This window comes from Juglans regia, chromosome 2 (assembly GCF_001411555.2).
Source record: "Juglans regia cultivar Chandler chromosome 2, Walnut 2.0, whole genome shotgun sequence".
Classification (NCBI taxonomy): domain Eukaryota; kingdom Viridiplantae; phylum Streptophyta; class Magnoliopsida; order Fagales; family Juglandaceae; genus Juglans; species Juglans regia.
The window spans coordinates 30,324,658-30,336,197 of NC_049902.1; the positions used below are offsets into that span (position 1 = coordinate 30,324,658).

At 35.3% G+C, this 11,540-nt stretch overlaps 1 protein-coding gene across 1 annotated transcript; it reads right to left on the reverse strand.

Annotated features, from left to right (window-relative positions):
* Nucleotides 1-589: 589 nt before the first annotated feature.
* On the reverse strand, nt 590-10,661 carry LOC109021188 (respiratory burst oxidase homolog protein A-like). The gene is made up of 14 exons (XM_019003779.2): nt 9,807-10,661; nt 9,539-9,698; nt 9,206-9,254; nt 8,341-8,454; nt 6,372-6,794; nt 3,983-4,369; nt 3,784-3,879; nt 3,426-3,541; nt 2,832-2,999; nt 2,580-2,739; nt 2,218-2,412; nt 1,961-2,089; nt 1,642-1,720; nt 590-1,541 (listed from the first exon to the last, which is right to left on the reverse strand). Exons 1-14 carry the CDS (start codon nt 10,483-10,485, stop codon nt 1,432-1,434), a joined length of 2,865 nt encoding a protein of 954 aa, XP_018859324.2. The 5' UTR covers nt 10,486-10,661; the 3' UTR covers nt 590-1,431.
* Nucleotides 10,662-11,540: the final 879 nt, after the last annotated feature.

Sequence of the window (11,540 nt, forward strand, 5' to 3'; positions counted from 1 at the left end):
TAACTTGATAATTTGGTAGGATTCATATCCTGATTGTATTAAATAGATTATTTGTTCTGATTCTACGAAATAAGTTTGGATTGTTTTTAATAAAACATTCTTCTGTTATTAAAAAAAAAAAAAATCATCACTTCTTAACTCAAATTCATTTTGTCAAATAAGTAAACACTAAAATGATAAATACAATAGATTATCCTCGTAAATATAGAGGATCTTAATATGATATCTACCTTTATTTTTTCTTTTCGTGTTTTAAGAATATGAAACTGAAATTAAAAGGCGAGATTAATTTAGAGGAGAAATGCTCCAAGCAAACCTTACACAACACCTATTCACCTAATCAATATATAATTTGTCATTTTTATCATTTTATATAAACACATATTTAAATATTAAAATAAATAAATAAATAAATCACATATTAATTAGATAGAGATACAATGTATAAAGCTTTCATGTAAAATTTCTCGAAATTCACGTATCTTACGTCCCACAAACCAATTAAGGTCCATAAAAAATCAGGATTTCCAGCAGCCCATTGGGCCAATTGTATCTATGCAAATAAATAAACAAGCAACACATTTAAGAGGAAGGAGTAACAGAATACACATTTTATTCATTCCAGATTTCACACATTTCCTTTATTGTTACCTCAAAACTATATATAACTGAAAGTATCCACTAACGATAATAGTAACTCTCTACAGTATACAACGAATTTGGAGGCCATTTCACACACGACATGATTTTTCTCATTCTAAGAATCAAACGCGTGGACATCTTCGTAGCTATCCACATTCTAGAGGGATTCGCAGGTCGGGCCCCCAAATGAAGAAAATTTTGGAAAGTTATAAACAGACAAAGGCTATCATTATCCATCCACCATCCGGATCCCAACACTCAGATTTAAAACCCACTTCGGTTTCTCTTTCCCAAAACTGTCTTCTTCCTACCCCATCAGCAAGTGTCTGGCTTTAATCGTGCTAGTAGGTCAACTACTCCTTTGTAGCTGTACCGCACTCCTGCTCCCTCCCCCAACAATGCACCTTGATTAGGTCCATTGCCACTTATCACCTCAAGTCTGACGCCATGTGTACAAAGTACAAACGCGTAGTCCCCTCCATATTTAATTCTTTTTTATATCTATTATCCACTGCTTCGGAGTTTATAAGGCTACACTTCCTTAAAAAGGTTAAAAACAAAAACAAAACAAAAAAAAAACTTCATTATGTATATGCTTTTAAATTTTCATTCCTTTTTTCTCCTTTCCTCCCAGGACTGTACAATGATTTAATTGTTTTCTATTCCCTATTTTTTGGGTTTTTCTTTCTAGATTATTACAAAAAATTCTTTCTCTGTAATAAATGGGAGTGTTAGAGATGGATTGGTGAAATGAGGAATGTAAAATATTTACCCCACCCCAAGATTCGACTAGAAATGCTCCTTGTGGAATTCAAACTTGGTTGGACCTTTTTGATTGAATTCGTAGCAGAGTTTGTTGAGTTCTTTAGCCAGAACCGGTGCCCCACAATAGAATACCCCTAATCCAAAAATAAAACAAAACCACAATTATAGCATCAGAGAAAAAAAAAACTAAATCTACTACTATTTTTCTTATGGGTTCATGGACATTTTTCTTACCAATTCTGGCAGAACAGTGCTTGGAACATAATTTGGAGAAAACTCTCTTCCAGTTAGGCCTCGCAAAATGGGTTCGCACCTAATAATAGGAAACATAAACAGTTGATGAACACATTAAGCTTTTCCTATGACTAATTGTCAGTTCTAGGACTATCTAAGTCACATTCATCAATTCTAGGACTATTTGCACTCACCACCTTTTCTGTAATGGATACTTGACTGAATTATAAAAGCATGCCTTAATATACATAAAGAGGGCACGAATGGTGTCTGGTATAGTAAGAGTACGAGAATGTAAATTAAGCACCGAATAGCATACCCTAGTGCCAGAAACAATGTCAACTCCGTTCTTGGCATGGTTGAGAGCTTGCACCATGGTAATGAGAGCTGATCGGGCATCTCCTTCCTCATACACACTAGTTAAGTAGTTGTGCATCTCAATGACACCCTAAGGTTCAAATTGAGATCAAATCGAGAAGTTAGAGTCGCCAGAAATTTTTAACAAAGTAATGGAAAAAATGCCATATATATATACATATATATATATATATATATATATATATATTGCCTTCTTACCCTTTGATCAAGATCAGCTACTTCATTCATGACCCCTTTAAACCAATCAAACGACCCTTGCTCCCTAGTTACCCAGTAGAAGTAAGCATTTGTGGTCTTCAGAGTTTTTTTCCGCTTGGGACATACTTTATTGGTCATTGAAGAGTCTGTGCTTCCAGAACTTGGGTCTGATTTACTGACATCTGAGATTGAATCCTGAAGAAAGGAAACTAAAATGTTATTTGCATGATAAGATACTCGTTTATTCAATGCCTTTATAATAAGTTTATGACAATTAGAACAGATTAATGAGTATACTGTGTTTGCAGGTTTAATGTATATGCCTTTAGTAGTGATATAGAAAAATAGAATAAAAAACTTACTGCCTCTTCCTCCATTTTGACTATGTTGTTAAGCAAATCTTTTAGAATGCTGATAAAAGGTGTCGCTCCAATCCCCAGACCAACAAGTAGCAGGACATCATAATTCCGGTAATCTTGTGCTGGGGCACCATAAGGTCCATCTATTAAGAGCTTCGGCAAACTGTTATCTCCAGAGAAGAATTTTGCTTATTAAATAATGTATTACCAAGTGCTAACTAAAGGAAAGGGAGACATTGGAAGTTTTAAATGTACCTTTTCTTGGTTGTTTCGTCGGCCCTGAGAAGCCCACTCTTTCCAGCCACAGGAGGCTCACAGGCTTCAGAGAATACCCTCTTAAGCTCTTGTGTCCAGTCACCTAGCTGCCGGATGTGAACACTAAGGTAGTCGTCTCCAGGAGAAGAGGTAATGGAAAATGGATGCCTGGTATACATAAATCATAGCATGTTAACACAGCGAATCAAGAGGGGTCAGACACAGAGCAGGAAGGTCTTCTTGCGTTTTGCTAATTCTCCTTCAGAAATTCATGGTCCAAAAATAAGACTGGAGTATTCAAACCATCTACATTTCTTTAGCTTTCTGTTTTATTCTTTTTCATTCTTGCCAACATGCCAAAACCTTGGCACTGCGTCAGCATAAAAAAGAACTATTATAATAAATATATTTTATCATAGTGAAGACCAGATTGAGCATTGTATGATTCATATATTCATCGGAAGTTTTCAAATTTAACTGTTTAAGCATCCAGCAAGTCACGAAACAATAATATACGAGTAGTGGTGGTGATAACTTTCAGGAATTTTGCCCAAAATACTGTCTAAGCAATCACCGAAAGCAGTGGTGACTTACCATTCAAAAGGAGAAACAGCAGGGCATTGGACAAACATGTATTGTCCACTCTTGTATTTAAACTGTGGTGGCTTGGACATTTGCAACGTGAGAACATTTCCAGGATAGATGGCAACCTAAAAATTATGCAATTCAAGGAAAAAAGATTATTTGAACTGAGTCAGCCTTAATTAAGTTGATAAAACACCTCGAGATTTTGCAATCCCAGTGGAGTGGAAGGCACTAGTTCCAGCTGGGTGAGCTCGAGAAGCCCTTCCACACAGTTTTCAGATCAATGCTTCAATCAAGCATATGGATGTGCAACTTAGATGTTCAGTTGAACAAATGGCAGTGGTGATTAGTAACCACATTTTCTCACCTTCAGAAGACGGACAGGATAGGAGCCAGACCGAAAGAACCTCAGGGTCCTTTCTCCAGCGTAAAGTAAAACTGGAACAACTAGATACATCCATGTCTGCAAGCATGAAGTCAGTATGTTAGCTAACTCTTTAAAGCAAAAGAAACACCACTATTGCTGAAGAAATAAATACCAATCGTAAAAGATATCAAAAGCATACCGTCTTAAGGTGCCACTTGTGCACAAGATAGACGGCTTGACCATGGGTGATGAGCAAGATATAGACAATGACAAATAGGTGGTGTGAATACCAGAAGGCATTGAAACCAGTAAGCCTATTAAACGGTTTGGGCAGCTTGATATGATTCCGCCTGAACCATCGAGTTGCAAGTGTAAATGCAACCACCATCAAGATCACCATTAGAATTCCAGTCACACCTTCTACCCCTTTAACCAGGTCAATGTAACTCGGTTTATGTGACCCAAAGTCATGATGAAAAGTCTTCTCATAAGCACTCTCAGACAAGCGTACAAGCTTTGGAAAATCACATGCAAGGTGGTCACCGGCATGGAGAATGATGCCAATTACAATGGCAGCAGCGATGGTCTGCAAGGAGCAGTTATTTAAAATAAAATGAAAATTAACATAACTTTAGGTAGCACATGCATCAAGCATGTATTCTTTTACAACAACACTTTACACAATATTTATATACAATATTAATTTTTTACAACACTTTACACAATTATATTTTAAATGAGACATATTTTTATAATATGTCTTATAAAAGTAACATCATTTTATAAAAATATCCTCATTTTATAATATTGTTATGCAATATGTTGTACAATATATTATGTGTCTATCATTACTCTTCCAATATTTTGAATTACTGCTTAGCCAAGCCCTTGAAGTTACAATATGATCCATGGGTAATCCTTCCGATCGATTTGACCGCAACCTTACCGCTCTTCACTTTTTTGTTTGTTTTCTTTTTACATTTTTTAATATATTTAAATATTTAAAAAAAATAAAAAAAAAATACTCCAATACACTTAAAATTACTTACTTAATCACTAAATAAAAAATAAAAAAATTGGCAAGCAGTTAAATTGAACGGTAAGCTTGGGAGGACAAAGTAGTTTTTTCCTTTTTTTTAAGTAAGAAAAAAGAAATTGCATTAACATTTCTTTTAACTCCAAAATATTTTCTCCTCTCAATTCAAACATCTTTTATAAACAAAATAATAATAATAATAATAATAACCCAAAAAATAACTTTCACCAAATTCAACACGTACGTAATACGTAACACATCTAAAAAAAATTTATCCAAACAATTTCTCATTCTACCTATGACACACTTTCGCAAAATTAAAAACAAAAACACATCTAATAAATTTTTACCCAAATAACTTTTTCAAGCCAACCCAATACAAAATATGTCCCTTTTTCATCAATGAAACTTGCCTACAAAAAAAAATATATATATATATATATATATATATCCCTTTTTTTCAAAGAATCTCAAAATAATAGAAAATTTTTCCCTTACCTAACGTGTCTTAAGTTTTTAGGACCCTGGGTACGTAGCTACGAAACTAGCTTAATGTACATTCTCATAGTGTAACTAAAAATCACAACATATAAAATCATAATGCTGATCAATATTAACATCAAAAGCATTTATAATGTAGCCTTGATCCAATGCGAAATTTGATCTAAAATAAACTATTATTTCACTTAAAAAAAAATTTGGTAATATCATTTTACTTAAAATTGATGGTGTCTATTTAGTGCAAATATGAGATATTTGCATAATTTCACTTATCAATCTAATCCTTCTTGGCAATAAAAGAACTAAATACCCCTGTTTTGAGACTTCGGCCTATTTGGATAGTTAGATGAGATGAGATGATTTTAGATGAAAGTTAAAAATTGAATAAAATATTATTAGAATATAATTTTTTAATATTATTATTATTTTAAAATTTTAAAAAGTTGAATTATTTATTATATTTTATGTGAAAATTTAAAAAAATTATAATAATAAGATAGAAAATAGCACATGAGGGTATTTTGGTAAATTAGAGAACACCTAACTTTATCAAAAACAATAACTGACTACTATTCAAGGACCGGTACTGCATGGAGACAATGGCAGTTCGATTTTAGCTTGCGTACGTAGGAAGATCTTTGAACTATTCAAGGACAACCTTGAGGAGTATTAGGTGTAAAAACAAACAATATACCCGCACCCACGTTATGAAGATCGGAAATGAATGATTTAGAGGGAAATTTTATTTTCTTTAAAAAATCCCTCGATCTACTGGGTAGCACAATTTGCTTCTTTTCCCATTTCTCGAGCCCAGAGAGAGTTCTAGTCAATGGTTTGGGTTTTGACAATTTCAAAACTAATTAATTTTCTGCTTAGTATATTCTCTCTTTTCTTTTTTTCTTTTCTTTTTTTCGATTCTATGATGTGTGCGGGCTATATAATGGCAAGTGAGATCAACCATCCGCTGACTTTAAAGATTCTACAAGACGAGTCCTAAACATATAATGTAAAGATCGAACCAATAAAAAACAATGACTGTCTTGGTGCGTACCTTGTGAAAATTGATATTGTCGTCGAAAGGGATAAAGTATGCTAGCTTGGTGGACCTGAGCCAAGTAATTGTGTTTCTACACACGGGCATGAGAATGAGAGCCATGTTGAACTTAAGGGTCTCAGCCGCACCCTTGGCCGTAGGGAGACAATAACCCATGACTTCGAAAGCACGTTTATTCTTGTACTGACAGAACTTCCATGTGAACAGCCCAACCATGATCATAATCCACAACGTCAAAACCCAAATTCGCCTCCAATTTTCTTGCAAGTAGTATAGCAATTTTGTGCCCCACCTTCTTATTGGGCCTTTCTTCCTCAATCCTTGTAGGTTCTGGCTCAAGGCTTGGCTTGTGTAACTCAGCGCTTGACTGTAGTTGAGGTACGTGTCCTTTTGTAACAGAAGTGTCTCCAATTGCCATAGCTGCACATCATCATCAACCACACAATGCAACAAAGTCATCACGGTTTGAATCATGTAGGGAACACAATGATCCTGAACATGTCAGCTAATGCATGCATTATCAATGATCAATAATGCAGCATGCGTGAGTACGTGTGTAGTGGGGGGAGTTTGTAAACTGTAAGGTCATCAGAATCCAACCCATATGGAATCGCTAGCTATCAGGGGCGTCACTTGAGAATACGCAGTTCAAGTGGTTAATGCTGAATTGTAGCAGATCACGAGGCTGTCAGTCTACGACTAAATATCAATAATACCCCAGTTTCTGTTTCATGATACGGACAACTATATTTCTATTTTTGTGATAAGGAGCACTGATCAAATTAACTTGTTTTCAAAATAAACAAAAAGTCTTTAAAGCAACGTCATGTCGTATAAATAGCGTATTTTACGAAAAAAGCAGCGTGATCTCCATTAGTGATCGTGTAGATTAGTCGTGCCGGCAGGGGCAATAATTGATCAGTGATTCCTTGCGACCATCATTGACGAAGAAGGAATATATAATAGCTAAACGTTTTGAGATTTGCCTTAAAGTAGCACCACCTATACCGTCTTTTTCTTTCCTTCCGAGCGCACTACCCTACTCTAGCTTTATCGAAAAATAATGATACAGCAAAGGACACCCATCTCAATCATCTTGATAATTTAACTTCTTGTTATTATTACCTTGGAAAATATAACAAGAGCAAACCAAACACGATGTCATGTAAAGCAATTATAATGAAATTTTTAACTGCTATAGAACTTCATTAAAAGAAAAAAATAACTGCCATAGAACTTTCCCCAATACTGGCTTTTTCTTTTTATTATTTTTAGACGACTAATAATATGGGACTTATTACCAAATAATACAAGGAGAGCCACTCAAGTGTTTGACCTTATTAACATAAAGATATAAATCTAATAGCTATTCCTCATCCAACGAATATATAGACCGATTCCAGCCTCAACTAATAATATATATATGGGACTATACCATCCAAAAAATAGTAATTTAAACATATATATATTTTCGTAGAGTGCTATTTGTTGGATGTTTAAACTTTCCTAATTTCTAGATGCATGGTTGAACGACACACGGTTACTACTCCTGATTATTTGTCGCCTAACATTGGTCTTGGACAAAAATGTCAAACCTAAACATGACTAGTCTAGTCTTAATTAAAGACTGAAAATAATAGTCAAGGCCGCCCTGTTATATATGGATACAGATTATAGACTCCATTAATTAACATGAAAAAAAAAACTTGAAAATGAAACTACGCAACAAAGAAATTCAATACTATACCGGTATAGACTATAGTATATGCAAAATAAATGCTAAATAACGTGATCCCGTGTTTGTATCAGTAGTGCTCTTAGTATTATATGCATATGAGAATACTAGCTAGGACAATATATCATGCTAGATAGTATAATTTATTTTCCCTAAAAATAATAATGCAACTAGCTAGCTAGTACCCATTATACGTACAAATAAGGATGTGACATAAATTAAAGTATTCACCTCAATGTAGCCAAGTCTTTCAGGGTCTAATTCCTCCATGATAAGAGCAGCGTATTCCTCGGCTTGTTCCTTCAATCTCGACAACTTGTTCGCAGAAGCACTTAGCATGATAATCTACAGGCCATGATCGAGGGGAAAAAAATATATATAATATATAAAACCCCTCAAAGGTTATCTTTCCAAAAAATGAGACATACTCAAACGAAACAGAATGACCGAAAACCCCATCACCAACTCCACTGAAAATGACATAATTACGTACTCCCAAAGAAATTTCAATAAAATTAGAAAAATCCTGTCCACCTTGTCAAGCTCTGGAAGAGTACCGATCGATATTACAGTTCACTAATTGTTGGAAAATCCATATTCTAAATAGATAAATGTGATTAATTTAGAACCACGGGAAACGTCATAGACTACGAAAGGTGAAGAAATTAGTTCCTTATTTATTACGTTGGAGTGGTTAGTTTTTGAATTTCATGGATTTAGGATTACCGAATCCTGCCTAACATCCATTTTTAAAAAATAAATAAAAAACCAAATTGACAGACACTCTGTGAGGAGTTTCAAATGTTTCATGCAGCAAAGCAATTAGAAGCCTGGCCTATGCGAGATGAGCCCCACTTTCGTTCCTCTATCAGTAATAGTATAGGCCGTCCCAACGACTTTAATATATATTATTGGAATCTGAAGACAGTTGACTGATTCATGAACTCTATTTTTTAAAATTATCATAATTATACCTACTTTGCATAGGAAATATTAGATAAAATTTAATGTCAAATATAATATTTCCACCACTTTACTTGAAAATTATGAGAGCAGAGGGACAGAGAGAGAAATTGTTTGGACAGTCCAAACCCACCTCTTTAACTTGTTCTTCAGTGATTCTACCATCTTCATTCTTGTCCACCCTGTAACATAATAGATTATCAAATTATTGTCAAAAACTAGTTATCAATAATTTGATAGATGTCAAAAGACAGTTATGTCCTCTCCTCGTTCACGTATTGATCATCTTAATTACTTGGCGAATATATAATATGGATGATAATAAACTTTGGCATCTTCTGATGTAAGATATATATATATATATAGTGCGATCTTTCATAATAATATTTAATCTTCAAAATAAGAGTACTACGCGCGAGAATTAATCAAACTAATGACTATAGACTAATTAAGTATGCGAGCGTACATGTCGAAGAAGATCTGGAGCCGTGAATCGAAACTTTGATCGGTGATTTGGGACCAGAACTCGTAAAGTTCTTCTTTGCTAATCTTGTCAGCCTTCAGCCTTCGTCTCCGTCCAAGAGCATCGAACAACTCCAGAGCAAACTCCTTCGAATCTCTCATTCCTGGAAAAACAAAATAGAAAACAGAGAGAAGCACCAAAGTTATTACTTTCGAAAACTAGAAAAATTTCATTCGAACTGCGTTTCGATCAGATGAGAATGAGTCTGAACCTATGCATTGCGCGAAATCGGCGCGGAAGAGAAAGCCGTCTTTGGCGAGGTTATTGAAATTTATTTCCACTTGGTTCCATGCATCGACGCCATTGGTTTTGGTGCTGATGAATCTGAGTCCACGAAGCGCTTTCTGAGCGCCGGACCGAGTCCGGTCAAGCTGAGCTCGTTCCCTTCGCAGAGCCCGAGCGGCCAAAGCCGAGGCGAAACCGCTCTCTGCTACGGAGCCGTTCTGAGTAGCCACCACCGCAGAAGCAGCAAGAGGAGTACGCGACGAGTGGCTGTGGCCCCAAGAAAACCGCCTCACCAGCTCGGCTCTCAGCTCCTGAGAGAACTGCCTCGCCTTCGCTACCGCCTCTGCCTTAAGCTCTTGAGAGAACTGCCGCAGCTTGCTCGAAGAGCTTCTTCTGATCGAGGCAGACCTCGAAGCCGGAGCGGAAGCCGACACCGCTGCACCCGCAGGAGCTTGAACTCCATCATCAATATTAATAACGGTGGCGGGTTCGACGCTCCGAAGCACAATCGTATTATCATCCTGAAGATCGAGAGTGACTTCAACGAACTCTTCAGTGGAACTGTACTCGGTTCCAGCCGGAGAGGATTCAGAGCTCACCGCAGTTCTGTTGGGAACGGTGTCGGAGGCCCAACGCCGTTGATGCTTAGGATTGTTGGCCTTCATTGCAGGTCAAATGTACAATAAACTAACAAAAATACATATCCTCTCTGTAACTTGTAAATGATAATATATTAATGGTGGTGGTCTACGAGAGAGAGAGAGAGAGAGGGGAGTTGGAGAAGACGCAGAGAGATGAAGTACTGAATTTTTAAAGTAAAGTGGAGTCGCCAAACGCGTTGGAATCTCTGGGAAAAGGCATCCCGCGGCATCCGAAAATTGGGAAAATGAAAGAGCATGAAAAAATACTATTTTTTTATCGTAATTTTGTTACCCAAACCATATCAACTAATTTTTCATTTTAAGTATTTTTTATATTAAAATAATTCATGTAAAAAATTAGTTAAAATATATGAAATTAATCAATATAATTAAGGAATGTAAAATCTAAAATTAATGATAACATTTTTCTTACAAACATCCTATGATCTATAATATCACCTCAATTGAAACATCATGAAGGCGTGATAAGAAAATAATTAAACAATTTTTTTTAATGACTAATCTGATAGAGATATCAATATTTATCAATTCAATAATAGTATGAGATGTTTAAAATAATAAAAAGGCATTTATTCGAATAAAACCTATACGATATATCCTTAAGAATTTTCTCTCAAAATGCTTCGTGAGTGGTGACCAGTACTGCTTGTCCTAGTCTCCTAGACCCAGCCTCTGTAGCTCTGGCTCTCTTTTTCCTGCTTTACGTTTATTGTGGCAAAACGCGGTTGGGCTGGCATTGGTTCTAAATTTGATCAGATTGGGAAATAAGCATCGGGTAAGTAAGGAAAAATATATGCATCTCTTCTACACCGGCACACACTCAACTTATTGAGTGTAAAAAAAAAAAAAAATGATGTGAAGTGTGTGCTGGTATGGGACAGATGCATAGCATTTCCCGATAAGTAATAAGAAAGGAAAAATAAAAGTTGCAAGCGATCCTGCATATTAATATATATATTTATTTAATATGATTGATTAAAAAATAAATTTTATTAAAAATAATATTAATTTAAATTTAAAATATAAAAATAATAATATTAATGTACAAATTAATACGT